General features: G+C 39.6%; 1 protein-coding gene across 3 annotated transcripts in view; it reads left to right on the top strand.

The window, feature by feature from the left end:
* Positions 1 to 19649, top strand: part of ITGB6 (integrin subunit beta 6) — a 125155-nt gene that overhangs the window by 96479 nt on the left and 9027 nt on the right. For all 3 annotated transcript variants that reach the window (XM_036857552.1, XM_036857551.1, XM_036857553.1), the window contains 4 exons: positions 126 to 543; positions 7168 to 7390; positions 10186 to 10283; positions 15344 to 15463. In XM_036857552.1, the coding sequence (XP_036713447.1) occupies positions 126 to 543; positions 7168 to 7390; positions 10186 to 10283; positions 15344 to 15463 (859 nt within the window). The remainder of the gene's footprint in view (positions 1 to 125; positions 544 to 7167; positions 7391 to 10185; positions 10284 to 15343; positions 15464 to 19649) is intronic.

Here is a 19649-nt window from a genome sequence, read left to right as displayed (position 1 = left end):
TTCAAAAGCGATTTTCAAAGATTTCCTAATAAATGCTTTCGCAAAGCTGATCCCCATGCAGCTTTGTTTCTTCCCATGCATATTGGTGGCTAGAAGAAGATAATTAGTATTTTCTTTTTTTCCAGGCTTCGTTCAACGTGACTGTGAGTATACCAAACTGTGAGAGAAGAAGCAGGCACATTATCGTAAAGCCTGTGGGGCTGGGGGACGCCCTGGAGATCCTTGTCAGTCCAGAATGCAGCTGTGACTGTCAGAAGGAAGTGGAGGTGAACAGCTCCAGATGCAGCAACGGGAATGGCTCTTTCCAGTGTGGAGTGTGCGCCTGCCACCCTGGCCACATGGGTCCTCACTGCGAGTGTGGGGAGGACACGCTGAGCACCGACTCCTGCAAGGAGGCCCCGGAACTCCCCGCGTGCAGCGGAAGAGGCGATTGCTACTGCGGGCAGTGCATCTGCCACTTGTCCCCCTATGGAGACATTTACGGCCCTTACTGCCAGTGTGACAATTTCTCCTGCGTGAGACACAGGGGGCTGCTCTGTGGAGGTAGGCCATGTCCAAATCCACCTTACAGGGCGACTGTGCACGTATCAAGGAAGGGCTTTGCATCCTTTGCACCTTCCACAGCCACCTGGGCACAGTAGGTGCTCAATAAATGTTTGCTGATCAGTTGAGTGGGGTTGACCTTTAGACTAAGGTAACTGATCTTCCCTTATGTTTTTTTCTGGCTCTGACATTCCCTAGGGGTGAGATCTCTGCCAGCTGAACTTACATCTCTATTATTATTTCCCTGGGAGTAAGTAGGTAAAAGACGGATGCCTTCTCTTTGGTTATTACCCAGATGCCACAAAACTGCATGTAATCGAACTCCATTATCTTCCAGACTATTCTGGATCAGGCTCTTGGTATCTGACTCAACTCTTAAATGCTTATTACTTTGGAAAGATTAAAAAGCCAGGCTACTTAAGGAGCATACTGCAAAGGACGAGGGACACAAAAATTCTAAATGGACTTTCAGGGCCTTCATTCACTCCAAGCATATTTATTAAACACCTGTTATGTAACAGATACTAGGTTAGGCACAGGGTATAATAAAGATGAATAAGGACATATGCGAAGAAGGCTATGGAAAGGGTAAAAGTGAAAAATCCTTGGAATTTCTTGAGACTGAGAAAAATTTTAAGTAGCAGAAATATTTATGTTCTAATATCCTTTGTAGATGTAAAAATCACTTTAGTTTAAAACTATATTACATATAACATGACTATTATAAAATCATTCTGAGAGATGCACATACATATTTAAGTACAATCTAGTCAGACAAGAATTACAAATGTGTTAATATACTTTTAAATGATACAGATTTGTGTTACAACTGCAATCGTAACTGACTGCTGAATTTAAGCTCATGTCTTTTTTTTTTTTTTTTTCACAGTGTGTGAGCAGATAGCTTTTCAAAACAGAAAGCCATTATCTTTACAGAAAACTAAGCAAGTTACGTTTTCAAACCACAGTGTCAGGAACATATAAAAGAGACTGATTTTCAGGGGAAAAGGCCTTTGAAAACCATCTGATACCCTTAGAAGTGCACCTCCGTTTCATTTCTTGGCTCTTGCTGTTGCTGCCAATAGACTCCTCTGAGGCTACCTTCTTTCTTCCCCACCAAAGAGTGAAAAGTTTAGGGTCTGTCCAGATTGAGACACATTTCTCTCCCTTTTCATTCAAAGGTGTTTTTCCTTATCTAATGGGTGTGTTTCCAAACCCACATTGGTCTTCTTTTCACACGATGCAGACAGAACACAGCCTGAAGCCAGAGGCCGTCACCAAGTCTCGAAAAGAATCTATTCAGCGGAACCCCAGATTGCATTTCTAATAGAAATCTTTAATAAAATATGTGCTTAAGACATTTGAAATTGCCTTTCAAAAAAAAAAATCCGAAGAGTAATCAAATACAGTATAACAGCAATTATGACCCCACCTGTATTTTACCCTTTAGATCTGAAGTCAGGGGTCTAAGGCTGTGTAAATCGATGGGTTGTGTTCAACAACACAGTTCTTCCCCTTTCTTAATGGTCTTTCAGTTTATTTTGTGTCACGCATGTGGACGGACATAAATTCAGAGTCAACTTGATCTGTGCATTTGTAGTTCAGATGGTCTGACAATAGTGCCTCTCTTTGCATCAGATACAGTGATCGCTAAAGAAATTCTATTTAGAAAATACAATTTTTTTTCATTTGGACTCAGAAAACTTCACCAATGCCCATTTCCTTCATACACTGGGGTACTTTCCCATCCTCAACCATGACTGTTTCTCGAAAGCTTTTTTGTGTTCAGTAACATCTCAAAGGATGTTCCTCTATTATTAGTAACTTTCTCTTTTAAAAGGTATAATAAAAGTACAATCATTCAAAGTCAACGAAGGCAATGGAGCACCTACTATGTGCCTGGCATTGTGCTTAGTGTAGGGATAAAACTGATCCTGGCCTTGTGAACACACACGCTATTGTTGCTGTTGTTTGCCACAGAGGCCTGACTATGCTACAGCCTTATATCCCGTGTAAATCTCACTTATTTTACAACTAACATACTCTGCAATGTGCTGCTTCTCTGAACGGCCATTATCACAATGTTCTTTTCATGCACTTTCTTCCATCCATCTGTAAGCACTCAAAGATAGAGCGCTCCATTGATTTTTCCCTTGCCCAAATTCAATTAGTCTTTTAAATTTTGATTCTAAGATACTGGAAACTCTAACAGGCAAACAGCATTACAGAAAAAACTTCCTGCCATTGTGCACTTAGTTATCAGTCAATGGCATTCCAGAAAAATCTCTCCCTCTCAAAAGAGCCTGATAATTTTTTCTTGATCTTTGGTTATCATCTTGCCTCTACATGAAGCCATTATAAAGTTTTGTTGTTGTTGTTATTGTTGTATGAACAGGTACCTTAGATAATTGGTTGTTTGTGGATATCAATTAACAACTTTTGTGACTGGGTTAATGGTTCTGGAAGGCCCACAGAAAGGGAGGGTTTCTAAGTTCTGAAAGGAGCTCTTGGAAGGGTTTTCTAAAATTTCTGCCAAGTAATTCTTATATGCAGTGATACACTTGGGCATTCTCAAAGCCTTTGGAAATGCACATTTCATTTGACAATATTTATATACCGTATACATTTTTCAGAATAAACTTCAATATGGAAATCACCCCCTATCATGAAAGTAAGTTCCCCCTTTTGCTGAGGAAGAAACAAAAAGCAATTGTACTTTAGAGGATAGCTTACATATAAAAATTAAATGAATGGTTTTGGCCTAAATAACCTAACTATTCTTAGCTTTGAATTAATTAGTTCAATTATGAATTAAATAGGTTATGAAATGCAGTCTTAATGTCATGGATCCAGATAAATTTCAACTCATCTTTCATTAGAGAAGTGTCAGTCTTTATAGTATATATATGTACAAATTACTATATTACTCTCTCTATATAGATATAGAGATACAGATATAGATACAGATGTAGATATATAAATAAAGATATAGATACAGATACAGGTACACATACACCAGGAGAAGTCAGAATCCAGCTTCAAAATCTTTGTGGTTTATCCTTTGTTCTGTGATTTCCTACTCCATGTCTCTTAAGGCCAGGTCATGAAGATAGAAAAGTAACGACCTTCTAGACCAAAGTTTACAAGAGAAAACCCAGAATCCTTCTTTCTACAATGAACATGGCAGCGTCTCCTACAAATGGAAACCTGCCTCACTTGTGATTTCTTTTACATCTGTTTGGTTTTCAGTATAATTACAGGAGTTTTAATATTGACAGATAATTTTGCTATCAGATTCTTCTTACTGGATAGTGTTTAGGAGTAATGATAATAACTTATATATTGCTTATTTATGGTCCAAGCACTGTTCTAAACATTGTTATGTATTATCTCAAGTAATCATCATAACAATCCGATGAAGTAGTGCTATTAATAACCCCTCCTTACCAATGAGGAAACTGAGGTATAGAAAGGTTGAGTAATTTTCCCAACTTGGCCCAGCCCGTACCAGAGCCAGGACCCAAACGTGTGCTGTCTGGCTCTACACCTGTGCACTCACCCACTACGTACTCAACCACCGCCACCATGCCCACATGCCTTTGGAATGTTGCCAGAGAGCAAAACCTGGGAGGCGATGGCTGGTGCACATTTCCCTTTCTGAAGAAAAGTGTCAGTTATGAAATTTGTAAGTAAATACTGTTTGTTTGGAACAGCAAAAGCCAATTTAGGATCTTGGGCATGGCAGGCACCCAAAAAATATTATGAAAGGACACACAAGCCCATTACCTGAAACACTTTATTTAACATTTTATAGTAGTTCAGACACTACTATGTGGCCAGTTCTTCAGGAGCCCCTCTTGTCTCTCAGGCTCTTCTGTGAGGATCCCTTTCTCTGATTACATTTTAAATGCTGATGCTCTCCAGGGATTTCCTCACTCTATCTGCTTGCCCTAGATGATCTCATCCACATTAGCTTCAACTGCCATCTATCCCTGGTGGATTCCAAACCCCAAACTTCAGGGCTATATACATACATGTATTCAACCACCCATGGGTCCCTCAAACTCAACAGAACCAAAAATGAACTCATCATCTTCCCCATCCTAAGCTGCTCTTCCTCCTCTGCCTCAGAACAATCTATTCATTTAACAATTAAGCATTCTCTGTGCCAGGCACTGGGGAGAAGGCACCGCATGAGTTACTTCCATTCCAGGGCAGGAAACAGCCGCCCCATCCAGCTAGCAGCCCAGGGGGGTGACCTGCGGAGGATTCCATCCTCTCTCTTCCCCCGCCCCACCTCCGCCCTGGGCATCCCATGCCGTGAATTTCATCCCCTTTCCTCTCCATTCCCATGGACACTGTTCAGGGCCTCATATCTTCTTGCCTCTATTGCTGGGAGAACCTCCTTACTTGCTTTTCTGTGTCTAGTTTGACCCTCTCTACTGATGCCAGGACATTTCTAGACACATATCTATCTCTCCAGGTCTCTCCCTTACTTAAAATTGCATAACTTTCAGGATAAAACCTCTTACTTTAGTCCATAAAGCTTTTCATGATGTGATTTCTGATTTTTGTTGACCTTTTCCTCCTATCCTCACGGACACCCCATACGCATCTTTGGCTTTATTCATGTGACTTTACTATGGGTATTAAGCAGGTCACATGGTTACACACTTCTGTCATTTACCTATGCTTTTTTCTCTGCTTATAATGCACGTAACCCTCTTCTTCTATCTTCTATCCTTATCTTCCAAATTCAGCTCAAGCATCACTTCCTCTGGAAACTTCCCCAAATCTCTTGTCTAATTTGGAAACTTCCTCTGTGTGTATGGCACTTATCACGTTGTACTTATTAGCAGTAGTATCTATTTGCCTGTCTCCTAGACTAAGCTATAAGCTCAGCCACCTTGTCTTATTTAATTTTGTACCCTCAAGCCTAAAACAATCTTTGGCACATGATATATGCTCAATTAAAATTTGTTAAATAAATGAATTTGTTGGGCACTCACTGTATGCCTGTAGGACATCTAGTTGGTGAATACAAAGCTAGGAGATTTACACATTATCTCATCTGGCCACAACCATTGGAAGCAGCTTTTATTCCCTCTACTTTATAGATGAGGCTTTCATGATTACTCAGCTTGAGTGATGTAGAGGTGGGGTTACTAAAGTCTATCTTGTATCTCTATCCTATGGCACCTTAATTGAAAGCAAAAACTTTAAAAACCTACATGTGTATATATATATATATATATATATATATATATATATATATACACACACACACAGTTGGCCCTTGAACAACACGGGTTTGAAGTGCATGGGTCCACTTACATGCAGATTTTTTTTCAATAAATATATTGGAAAAATTTTTGGAGATTTGCAACAATTTGAAAATACTCACAGATGAACTGCATAGCCAGAAATATCGAAAAAATATTTAGGTATGTCATGAATGCATACAGTATATATAGATAGTAGTCTATTCTTACATAGGCATAAGGTGAGTGATATTTAAGATAAAGTTAATAATGTGTTAGTTTTCTTACTGTTTTATAACTTTGCTTTCAAAGCATTATATTACTGTACAGTATGCCTTTCTCATAATTGGAGAAACTGCATATCAGCCTACCATTACAGGTAAGCGGTTTTTTAGAAAATGTAATCATGCTTCTATATGAATATGTCTATAATGCTGTATGCCATAAACATTTTTAACAATTCATTCGTTGGTGTATAGGCTAGGCTACTGGGAAGCAATTATATCAATTATACTAGGCTACCATAAAGCAATCATATTGCTGCTTCTTCGTTATCAAGGCACAAATAGCTATATCTGTAAATAGATATGAATTTCTTTTTCACATTATCTTTTCATTTTTGATGTCTAATGTTAGTAATTTGTATAATATCTACAGTGTTGTAAGACAATATTGATGTAGGTACTGCCAGACGATTTGTCTTGTAACTTTACGGCATTGATAAATACAGTACAGTACAGTAAATGTATTTTCTCTTCCTTATGATTTTCTTAACAACATTTTCTTTTCTCTAGCTCACTTTATTGTAAGTATACAGTATATGATACATATAACATACAAAATATGTCTTAATCAACTGTTTACGTTATCAGTAAGGCTTCCAGTCAACAGGAGGCTGTTAGTAGTTAAGAGTTGAGGGAGTCCAAAGTTATCCTCAGATTCTGGCCTGGGGGGAGGGGTGAGAGTGGGGCGGGGGGGGGGGTGGTCAGTGCCCCAACCCATGCATTGGTCAAGCGCCAGCTGTATATACACACACATACTTGCACACACACACACCAAGTAGCTATTATAGGTTTCTGGATTCTCTTATTTCATCTGGTTATAAATTCTGTTTGATATAACATCAGGCAATCAAGTTGGTTCAGTTAAGAGACCAGATCAATGAATATACACAGCTCGCAAAATACGTTCCATAAAATCTATCTACGCTCACTCCCCCCCCACCCCCCGCACCCACACACACGCACTCACTTTTTTTCTCGTTTTTTTCTTCAGTCTTTTTGATGGCGTTCAAAGAGAAAAGATGGCCCCCAAGATCCGGAAGTGGCTTTAGCCCTAAGAAACCCAGGGCTTTGTTTTGCAGATAACGGCGACTGTGACTGCGGCGAGTGCGTGTGCAGGAGCGGCTGGACGGGCGAGTACTGTAACTGCACCACCAGCACGGAGCCCTGCATCTCCGAAGACGGGGCGCTCTGCAGCGGGCGAGGGGGCTGTGTGTGCGGCAAGTGCGTTTGCACGAACCCCGGAGCCTCGGGACCCACCTGCGAACGTTGTCCCACCTGCGGCGATCCCTGTAACTCTAAATGGTAATGTCTCTACACTCACCAGTCCTTCCTGCCCATAGGGTTCATGGTGATCAAAGTTATAATGACATTTTATACACTCAGACCTCAGATTGCTCTTGCTGGCTTTGGTCTCCAAGCCTCCATCAAAACACACAAACCCGCAGGGCCCCTGCGATCGTCAGCCTGGAACGTCAGCCTCTCCCTTGCCTCTCAGCGCTGATGATCCAGGACCACAAAGTCACATTTCTGCAAGAAAGCCTAGCGGGGAAGCTGAGCTGATGTCCCACGCTGATAACATCGATAGTCTCTCCCTTACAGTACCAACCACACATCAGGAATGCCCTGGGGGTAGACGGAGGACACTCACATTCAGTACTTTTTTAAGGGAAACAGACAAGCTTCTTTCTTATCTAGACGTTTATAGCCTGACCTTACTGATTCATTCCTATCTATAAACTCATAAAGGCAAAGAGGCAGAAAGATGATCTTGGCTTTCCATTCCTTCCCTCTTCTTTACCACTCGTGCTCTTTGGCACCTTTCTTTGGTTGTCATTCTACACTGCTGTTGTGACTGACACTTTCTTTTATACAATGTGAACAACAACAGCAACAAAACAACCACATTGTTTTTATTTTCCAGAAAAAACAAAAAAGTTTCTTTGCTTGGCAGCTAACTTCTTAATGGAAGCGGGGCAACATTTGCAGGTTAAGTGAAGCAAATCTCCAAATTGGCTGTGTTAGGACATTGCAGGTATAATGTATTATACAGCAAACATGCTTAAGCAGTTCATACTTTCATTAACTCTGGTACCTAAAATGGGGACATGTGCATTTCCAATGTAAACAAAGTAAGAAAATCAATATTATCAATATTCACTCAGTGGTTGCTCACTATTCAGGTGTCAAAACTTCTCTGTCACTGTGCCTGGACATATGCCAAGAGAAGCACGGGCACAAGGTTAGACTTACTTGAATAGAATTTAGTATAAAATGTCATTTCAAGGTATTTCTTCTATTATTTTTCTATTTTATCTTCTCTGTAAACATGATTCAATCTTCTTTGAAAAATTTTTTTATTTAACTATAGTTGATTTACAATGTTGTGTTAGTTTTAGGTGTTCAGCTTCAGATTCTTTTCCATTATAGGCGATTACAAGATATTGAATATAGTTCCATGTGCTATACAGTAAATCCTTGTTGTTTATTTATTTTATATATAGTAGAGTGTATATGTTAATTCCAACTTCCTAATGTATCCCTCCCCTTCCCCTTTCCCCTGTGGTAACCAGAAGTTTGTTTTCTTTGTCAAACATGATTCAATCTTAAATCTGGTTTATAAGACATGAAATTAATAGTCCAAGTAGTTTGAATTTGAGAAATCGGGTAGAGTGATCCCCTTGGTGTTTGTTAGTTTTGAGATGAAACCATTCTATTTATTCTTTTATGCACTTATTTATCAAATAGGTATTAAGTACTTACTATAGGCCAGGAATCATGTTAGGTCATAGACATACAGTGATACTGAAACAGTTATACTTCCTGCTGTCACAGCTGCTGAGCACCTACTGGGAAAGACAGAACATTTTATAAAGTAATTATAATGATATCTGGGCTAACAGTTACAATAAGGGATAGAGAGGGTGCGGTGGAACTATATGGCAGGAGATAAAGCTACCAGACTAGCTCGGGCAGCCATCAGTGAGATGCACAAAGGGGTAGAGCTTTTAAGGGCTTCCGCAATCTCCAGCAGCCCCAATGCAAAACCACTCCAAGTAAATATATAACCCAGATAAGTGCAGTGTGTTTGCTGTGCAAAGGCAACTTCCAGGTAAGATTGCTATCCCTACTCCACATAGATTGCTGCTCCTAAACCCTTCCAGCAGAGGAATTCAGAGGCTTCCACTACAAGGGAACTAACTGATAAGGATTAGGGAAGGCTTGCCTAAGGAAGTGCTGTTTCAGCTGAGATTTGCTGAGGCATGGTGGGCGTGGGGTATGTTTCCAGCACTTAGAGGAGCATACCTTTCCTGGGCCAGCATAATGCGTGCCCACAGTAAGAAAACTTTTGCAGCTTTGGGTGACTCCAAACACTATCCAGCTGTAACGTGATTTTCAGCACAAGATTAATTCAGGGTCTAAGCTTTACTTTCCTGTATAGACATCATTAGAGTAGCTTAATTCCTGGGCTATGTTCTTGGAAATATACTTTTCTATAAGTAGCAATCCTTTATTTAAAAACCTGCATTAATGAGGATCCAGGCTGTAATCCTCAGCTTTTGAAAATACCCTTATCAAGGCTTGGACGCATTCAAAAGAATTACAGAAAAGTGAATCTTTAAAATAGTCATTCAGGACATATGAGAATTCTTGGAATTCTTGTTAAACACAGACCATTTCTATTAAGAAAGTCACACTTTGTCTAGTCTCTAATCATATTTTAGTACCATAAACCCTTCCCAGGAAAATGTTTAATGAAAATATAGCTAAATCAAATACCAAAATAATTGGATTTTTTGTTGTTGTTGGGGAAAAAAAATGTTAATCTAACCAATCAGAAGCAATCAGTACAGATGAATGAGGATAGTAGCTATTATCAAGGCTGGCTCAGGGAACACTGATTACTGAATGGAATTCAGAATAAAGCAGTTTCCTCTTGGACATCACCCAACCATCTTTCTGAAAGTAACGAAACACAATATCCTCTCTGAGACACTCCTATAGCCAGAACCATAGTAACAGCATTAAAGCAATATCCCAGCTGCGTATCTATTTTCCACCAACACAAACTGATCAACTCTGTTGAATAATGTTCACAGGAGCTGCATTGAATGCTACCTGTCTGCAGATGGCCAGGCCCGAGAAGACTGTGTTGACAAATGCAAATTAGCTGGTGCGACCATCAATGAAGAAGAAGGTTCTACTTGTTTGAAATTGCTTTCCTTTCCTTTGCACAGTTTTGGAGAGGCAGAAACTCGGTGGAGGGCTTTTCAGTAGCTCGATCTCATTTGTACTAGGGTGTTAATTCACTCGCATTCATTTTTAAGAGTAAATGAATTCCGGAAGGCTAAAGACTTGATGGTTTGGGAGACAAGCAATTTAAAGTCCCAGCTATGCTATTTGCTTTGTTGCAAATTCATCTCTGCTTAACACGTGCAATTGGAGAGAATTCCAGAATGCTATATTTTTTTGAATTAGAAGAGTGGAAAATTGAAGAAATAGCTAAATGTTAACCTCCTAACCTGAAATCATCCTCTATCGTCCGATTACCTTATTTCACGATAGGACAAAGTAAGGTATAATCTGGGTTTTCTGACAGCAGCTCTCAGACACCAGGCAGTTTCTGGTTAGTGGCCATTTTTCCTGCCCTCCCCTCCATATGCTCTTACTCCCAGCTTTCCAAACATGGGCGTTACATGGTCATCCTTAATTCCCTGTTGCCTTGGTCCCAAACTACAAGAAGGACCTGTTACCTTTAACTGCTAAGCAAACTCTGCTCTTGCTTCCACCTGCCGTTTTTGAAGTTACTTACTTAAAATCAGATTCTTTCTAATGGCAAAATGTTATCTCAAATCTGTAAATTGGTTGTATTTTATCTGGGAAGGCATTTAAGAAATAACTTGGGAACTTTAAAACAAAGCCGATGACTGACTTCTCCCAAAGGGACCATCTGGGGGGATTTGTTTTTCCATCATCACGAACTCCCTGCCTTATCCTGCCGCTCAGGTAGGGACGTTGTTCTGCACGCCTCGGAGACACCGCCACGGTGCATCTCAGGAGGAGTGGAATAACCAAGATGATAATTTATGACCCTCTAGGATATGTATCTTGAATAGACGAAGCTAGAATACAGAAATTAATCCATTTCCAAAGTGAAATAAGTTAGTGATAGTTATATTGTTTTGAAAATTACCAACATTGTTTTAAAATTGAGGTTTCTGACCGTGCACAGTTAAATAGCCCTGTATGGAGGGGTGTGATTAGCGCTCATGAAGCCCCTCGTCTGTGCTTTTCTGGTGCCTCAGATAAATATGCCAAATAGCCATAAATTGGACAAGATGGTACGTACCTTACACTAATACCGAAGGTAAGATGCAGTAAAAGCACCGAGTAAAGTGGCATTTGTGGCCTGTCCACGTTAGTAACTAGTACAAAATCTCAGCATATCCTTCTGGCTTCATTTCACAGCAAACAGTTGGGATATTTACCAAGTGTTTTAAAGAAATGACTAAAAAATTGCAGAAAATGCCCTGCAAATGACTAGAACTGAATTGACTAGCAGCGTGAGAAATCTAATGTGCTGAGGGGAAAAAAGAAGTAAACCTTGGAAACATGTAAATCATGAACAGGGAATTACTATATTTAAATACACAGTTTTCTGAGTATAGGTTATCTTAAATGCTTGGATTTGAGAGGAAGACAAGATTCTCAAGTGGCATTTAAAATTTTTGCATTATTCTTCTTGTATAATCGACTAAATTACCTTCAAAATAGGGGACTACAACTTTTTCTAACTCAGAAATCAAAAATAATAATTGGATTACTAGTACCATTTAAAGCACTAATCTTGATTAATTCGAGAGAAAAACTATCTTTGTCAGCCTGTGAATTAAAAAAGTCACTCTTCTAATGGGGCTTTTTATAAGTCCTATTTCAAGTTACTCATCCAGTTATGTTATTGATCATATCATCTTGAAATTATCACAACGTATTTGCTCTTCCATGGGGTCTTTTATCAGCCCATTCTTCCCCGAATAAGGACATGGAGAGTAAAGTAAGATAACCATAAACTTCATAATCTGAATAAATTATTCCTCACCTGTGCTATGGTGACTTGTGTATTTCTAAGGACATGCGGTTTAACTTTATTCATTCCATTTTACTGAAGTAGAAGTTTTTAATTTACCCCAATATTCATGTACTTAGAGCATTGTTACTCAAAGTGTGTTCCATGGAACACTAGTTCTGAAAGTGTTAAATGGACAAAAGCACCCATGGTCATATAAATTTTGTAAATGGGAAGCTAAGCTTTTTGTTTTCTTTGCAAGACTGAGAGTTGTCATGTATATTAAATTAAATATGCATTGTGAATTTGCAGGAGAAGCAAAAGGAGGAATTAGAGTAAGGAGGGATTCCCAAACTTATCTGACCACAGAACTCTTTTTTTTTCCCCCCTTGGGAAACTGTTTTCTCTGAGAACTACTGCCTCAGCCCCAGAGGCGAGGTCTTAAGCACATGGTTATCTTGATTCAATGGTGCAGACAGTTTATATTTTCCACATCTTTTCTGGACCTTCCCACACCCCAGCCTTTTCACCTCCATTCTCACATTTCTCCCTTTTCTAAGTATGATTTCATGGACTGCCTGAGATCTTATTTTCATCGTATTATTCTAGAACAGCACTGCTAGCACTCATAAAAGTGGGTAAAAAAAAGAAAGGTCCATTTCTAATGAACAACAAAAGAAAACCTTAGCAGCTAATTATGCAAATCTCCAGCCCAAGCTGGACCTTTTCACTGCACATTCAATAATGCATTTTAATACCCAAACACTACAAAACAGGCTAAATCTAGAGTCATAACAGTCATGAAAAGGAGTGGTGAAGTAATTAAAGCAAGAAGGGAGTCGTGACTCAAAGGTCATATTAGCAGTTCCATTAAAACTTTAAAAATCCTGGCCAAGTAAATTAAGCCTCCCTGTGCTTCAGTGTAGCTCTTTAAGGGAAAATAAAAAAGCAGGATTAATATTACTGAAAGAAGTATTATGAGCTGTCCACATATTTTCTACCTGAGAATAAAATGTTCCATTAAGTAAGTTTGAGAGGAACAGGGCGGGTGTCCACTGTCACGGCAGAGACGGGGAGGGAAGGAAAAAAACACTCTAAAACAAAAAAAAGCATATTCCCGGAGACTTCACGAATCCTAGCTAACTGAATGGTTTGGTAGGAGAATATGTGGTGGAGGTCATCCAAAAATGACCAAAGTATGAATTATATATACAGTTCTGTTGCTGTCAAACACATGAAATAACACAAATTTCACTAATCAAGTGCTGCCCAGAGGTGCCCAAACCTCTTCATCAGAATCACCTCATTAAAAACACTATTAACAATTCACTAAAATGCAAGCTCCTGTCCAAACCACGGACTTCTCGAATCAGAATAGCTAGGGTGAGTCCCTGGAATCCATCACTGCAGAACTCTGAGGTGATTTAGATGATGGTAAACATTTAGGACCAGATGAGAATAATTTGTAATTAGATTTCTTAATATTCCTATGTAAGTAGATGCTTCTAATGGATTCAGAGACAGTTTGTTCTCTTAAATTTATCCTCTGGAATCTTATTAATAATGCCAAATGTTTTACTAGTCCCTGTTGTGATAGATAATACAGACATGCTTCTTACAGACTCTGGCATGAGATGTTATAAATTAAATGCAAAAACAACTTAATTTTCTATCTTGCTATGGCTATAGCATTGTTGAACCAAAAGATAGACTATTATTTAATTTTTCTTTGTTAGAACCAGAGGAAAACATGTAGATTCTGTTTTATTAAAATCTTTTTATGTTGAAGCTAATGAGAAAAGTTATAGGTCTAACAAGACTATGTCCAAGATTATCTGGGACAGTCCCAGTTTTGTATTCTGACCCATTGTGTCATAATACACTAATTTTGGATCATATGTCTTAAAATTGTAGGATAACAGCAAAAGGTCATTCTATTTACAGGTTTCTGAAAAAAAGTGTTTGTAACGGTATCATTTAAAAGTCTCTAACTTAGAAGATAGGAGAACTTTAAGCAAGTTTTTTTTTTTAATTAGAAAAATCCTACATAATTTTGGTATAGGTGCCAGATCACTAAAATGGCTCATAAATAGTATTAGCATCTTAGGCTGACCATTTTACTATATTATCAATTTCTGTCATGACATTCATTTTCTGCTTCTTGAATAAGCTCAAAATTTTTCTTCTACTTGGAAAAGATTTGAGGAAAACTGAATTTTTTTTTAATTGAGAAAAGGGCTATACTGAGTGGTAGGCCAACTGTCATCCTGGTTTCCTTTTTTTTTTTTTTTAAAGTTTTAGTAATTGTTCCTTTTTTTTTTTTTCTTTTAATTAATTAATTTATTTATTTTTGGCTGTGTTGGGTCTTCGTTCCTGTGCGAGGGCTTTCTCTAGTTGTGGCAAGTGGGGACCACTCTTCATCGCGGTGCGTGGGCCTCTCACTATTGCGGACTCTCTTGTTGCGGAGCACAGGCTCCAGACGCACAGGCTCAGTAGTTGTGGCTCATGGGCCTAGGTGCTCCGTGGCATGTGGGATCTTCCCAGACCAGGGCTCGAACCTGTGTCCCCTGCATTGGCAGGCAGATTCTCAACCACTGCGCCACCAGGGAAGCCCCTGGTTTCCTTTTATTCTGGGATTTACCTTTATCCTGATGGTCCCTGAGCTACATAACACTTCAATTTCCATTTCCTCATATTAATTTATATTTACTGTTTTGACAATACGTGGCCAACAATCTTGACTATGCCATTGTGGGAAAGGCCCCTTTAGAAATACCACTATCAGTTTGGACTGTGTAGTCCCTTTCTGAAATATAATCTCAGCTTCCTCCCAGATGCTCTCAGCCAAGGAGAACGTATAGCTTTCTCATTACCATAATCAGAGCCATTCTATTCCCAAGACAGCTAAGCGTACCTGCCTTGAAGTACTTCACTCTACTGAAATCCTACCACCATCATTTTGATGGGTGCATTCGATGGTCAGTCCTGATTGACCACACCTGGAACTGTTCTTCTGGAACAGGAGTAGAAACTAAAACCTCAGTGGGTAGGGAAAATGCTATGTCCTTTCTATTCCTATTCTGCAGTGTTGAAAATTCCTATTTGTATAATAAAACTCAGTGCTACTTTGCTTTAAAAAAAATCTCTTTTGGAATCTCATTTAACCTAATGAATGACTCTTTTATCTACAGATTTCTCAAAGGATAGTTCTGTTTCCTGTTCTCTGCGAGGAGAAAATGAATGTCTTATTACATTCCTAATAACTACAGATAACGAAGGGAAAACCATCATTCACAGCATTAATGAGAAAGGTGGGTGGCACGCCTTCCCTTGCCAGTGGTAAGAGATATTACACGGGAGAGGAGAAAACAACCAGAAAGATGCTCTGGGTAGCTTGCCAGGAAAGACATTTCCAAATTTTGATGGAGTGCCTCTACTTTCCCAATGGCTGAAAGATACCTGTTGAAAGGTTTGATATGTTCCAATGTCTCTTATTAAGACCAAAGAACAAGAGAAGTGTTTTTGTACCAATCCCCAAAAGCTGGCTGATGAATTGTAGAAAGGTGGACCAATCAAATGCAATGTAAGCAAAAGGTATGTTTTTAGGAAAGACTAACAGGGAAGAGGAGCATAGCAGTCTAAGAGAAAGAGCTTTGACTCAGGCAAACCTTGGCTCAAATCCTGTTCCACCACTTCCTTGACATTCTGGAAGATAATTGTCTCTCTGAGTCTCTATTTCCTCATCTGTAAAATGGGAAAAATAACAGTACTTTCTTCTAAGGGTTGATTCAAGGATTAAATGAAATAATGCATGTAAAATATGTACCAGTTCATAACCTACCTAATGGGTCTTTAAGTGAGAATGCTGAGTCAGGAAAGATGTGAAGAGACAAGGAAGGAAGCAAGTGATCTGTAAAGGAAGTCAGAGTCTGTGAGTTGCTTCTGTGAGTTTTTCTCCGTACCAATTCATGGAGTCGGCTTGGAACTCAGGGAACCCTCAAATAAAAATCTCATCTTCAGTGAAGGGGAGAGAGAAACTTGTAGCAGGTAGAAAAGAAAATAGTGGGGAAGGTATTGATACTTTTGTTGAGAAGTTCTTAAATTTTAGTAAGTTTCACCTGGGGAGCTTGTTAAACTGCCAGCCTCCTGAGTCAGCAGGCTGGATGTGTGGCCCAGGACTCTGCATTTTAACACTTCTCCAGGCGACTCGGATACAGCTGGCTTCCAGACCTCCTCTGAGTGACTCTGCCCTAAAAGCCCTGGCTGCCTTCTTAGGTACGCACAGGTGCCTCACCTTTTCTGTCTTCAGTTAGTGATGTGTCCCTAAACCTTTCTGGCAGAAATGACAGCTGCATTAAATCAGACCTCTCCAGATCCGGTCAGGAGCCTCTCCTCCTCCTTCCCTCAAAAGCTTGAGGCCTAAGTTCCGGCCCAGACAATAGCAGCAAGGGCAGGCTAGAAGACAGATGTGTTTTGTTGTGTGTGCTGGTTTATCAGTGGGCTGACAAAGTATTAAGTCCTGAATTTGAAACCAAGAGTACCAAGCTGCCATCACTTAAGAGTGTGAAAAGCAATGACAAAATTACCCAAAAGTAAGTTCAAGACGTTATGAACTAACCAAGCAAACACGATTAGAAAAGTATCACATTGCAGTGCTGAGGGTCAGGGAGAGGGAGACGTCGGCACAACGCAAGAGACAAGTGTGTGATGGTGACCTTGCCACTCAGGTGGGCAGAGTGCACCAGGAGACTTGCTCTTGAAAAGCTTCTGTAAATTGACTTCTTTGGAATGCGTATGTAAAGGGCATTGTAGAGGTCATTAGTTAAGAAAATCTAAGGTGAATCCTGCTGTACAAGGAAGAAATACTTTACAGTACGAAAACTGGCCTCCTCATTATGTATTTTATAAAGTCAAATTCTTCAACTACACCCCCATCTTCTGTTTGTGACAGTGGCAGTGGCTTTAGCAAGTTCTCCTGAAATCAAAGCCATTCCTTATAATATTGGTTCCATTGGAAAAGCAAGTTCCAAACAAAACTGAACTTCCAGAGTAGGTTCTGTTTTTAATTCAGGGGATTTTGTATCTAGATGGTTTGATTTTGATTTTTTTTTTTTCTTGTGAAACATGCCTTTGGTTGATAAATGCTTCCTCATTACTGAACTGTTGGGTTTTTCTTCTTTTATTCATCCACACAATATGAGTGGTACATCAACATGCCATCTTTCTGAGAGCCCTCAGATGCCCTGATATCTTTTTATTAAAGCTTTTTATTCTCCCTATGATTTTGTAGCAGGGAAAAGTGAGGGGAAAATGACCTCCCAGAAGTTTAACAGGAGTCACCTGACGGCTTCAAGGATGCTTCTTTCCTGGTAAACGTTCGAGCTCCTTGATAGGCCCGGAGCTTCCAGGGGCCCTGAGGACAGAGCCTGTCCCCAGGAATCTGTAGTCCGCTCTCACAGCTTTAAGACCAGAGAATCCCAGGGCAGCCGGTTGGAGGCAAGGAGAGAAAAGAGGCAAAATGAGAAAGGAGGATGTGAAGGTTAAGGATGCCCAGTATTCTCCAAACAAATATAGAAAAAAAAAACCCAGAGAAGAGTCACCATCAGTGTGTGTGTGAACACAGGGAGAGCTCCACTCGTCTTTTTTCCGGAGGAACTTTCAGCCACATTCATGGGAGCCGCAGTCAGTGAATGATAGTTGGGGGGCCTTCCTAGCAGGGATATGGGTGTGGATGTTACACCCACAGTTTCCAACTTGGAGATTCCAAGCCCTTGAGGTCTTGAGGATAGAAAAGCGAGAAGGGTGCATTTGTTGTAATAATAATAATAATAATAATAATAATAATAGCAGCTCTCATTTATTGAGCCCTTACTAATACCATATGTCAGGTGTTATGCTATATGTTTTACATGTATTGATTCATGTAACACCCTCAACAACCATATAAAGCAGGTATTGCTATTATTTCCATTTTTCAGGTAAGGAAATGGAGAAGTTAATAATTTGCTAGGTCCTGCAGCAATTAAGGACCAGCCCTGATTGGGGATCTCAGGCAGTTTGGCCCAGAGCCCTTGCTCTTAACTACTGTGCTATACTGCCTCTCACTGGCTGTACGAGCATCATAAATATCTGAATCCCCAAAATAGGTCAGATCAGCACTCTCCCATGTCAGCTCAGCACTCTCCCATAGAAATGTTATGCAAACCACGTTGTAATTTTAAGTTTTCTAGTAACCACATTAAAAAACATAAAATAAATTAATTTTAATATGTCTTATTTAATCCATTGCATCCAAAATATTATTTCAGTGTACAATCAATATAAAATTAATGAGATATTTTACTTTTTTCATATCAAGTCTTCAAAACCAGTATATATTTCACACTTAACACAAAACCTAATTCTGAAAAGTCATATTTCTAGTGACTATTGAGCAATAGCCACATGTGGCAGAGCAACCAGATTGGCAGCATTAGAAACTCAGCACCTTAGAATTAGGCGCAGCACTGACCCAGACTCAACAGGCAACGCTGGACGGCACACAGTGATGGAGAAAACCTTTTGCCCCACCTACAAATATGTCTTTAGTCTGAGCATCTCAAGAAATACTAAAGAGAGTATGGGAAGTGGAAATTTCTGTTGTGTAATACCGGCTCTGGATTTTGGGCCCAAATCCTTTCTTGAGAAATGTTTAATTCCCAATGACTCTAAGTTCTTAAAATAATTATCTCCACCAGGCCATGCCTGTTTCTCCATTATTTATTCCCTACTGGAGAGCCCTCCTAATTCATGTTCTGGCTGCAGGGTCTCAGCAAGCTTCATCTTGCTTCGAGCAAGAACGTCCTATGCCCCACCCCAGACATTTCACAGTCAAAGATGTAGCCAGTATATATTCTCATTGACACAGGCCTGCCACTTTCTTTGCAGGAGTGTTGCCAACTTATTAGAAGCAGCCATGGTTCATTTGCTATGCTAGAAACAGTCTTTAGATCTTCATACTGTAGTGCCTATTTTATTAGGTCCTTTACTTATTTCTGCATAATCTCCTTACATGGTTTTTTGGCCAAAGAACAAAAGTGTGTGAGGCCAGGCATCATGCTGTTAGGGGGCCATTAGTTCCGCTCAAATTCAGATCAGCTATAGATCTTACCTTGAAAGCAGCATGACTAGTCCTGTGTGTATAACCCTCCTTATTAAATATCTAAAAGCAATAAGAGTTAGGATAAACTAAGCGTGATTCATTTCCTCCCAAGATACCATGGATTTGCCTCACTTCTTGCAGAGGGAGACAGATATTTAATGATAATTTTTGTGTGGGATTTTTTTCTCCCATGAAAGCAAAGGGGGAGCTTAATTATAATGTTTCATTAAGAAATGTATCATCTCCCAGGCATATTGCAAGGATTATTAGTCATTCTGCTGTCAATGAGAGAAGGTACTGAGTAATTGCAAAATTATATTACTATCATCAATAGAGTCAAAATAACATTTCATAGA

This window comes from Balaenoptera musculus, chromosome 7 (assembly GCF_009873245.2).
Source record: "Balaenoptera musculus isolate JJ_BM4_2016_0621 chromosome 7, mBalMus1.pri.v3, whole genome shotgun sequence".
Lineage (NCBI taxonomy): Eukaryota > Metazoa > Chordata > Mammalia > Artiodactyla > Balaenopteridae > Balaenoptera > Balaenoptera musculus.
Note: the sequence above shows the minus strand (reverse complement) of the source record. Positions and strands in the feature narration are given on the sequence as shown.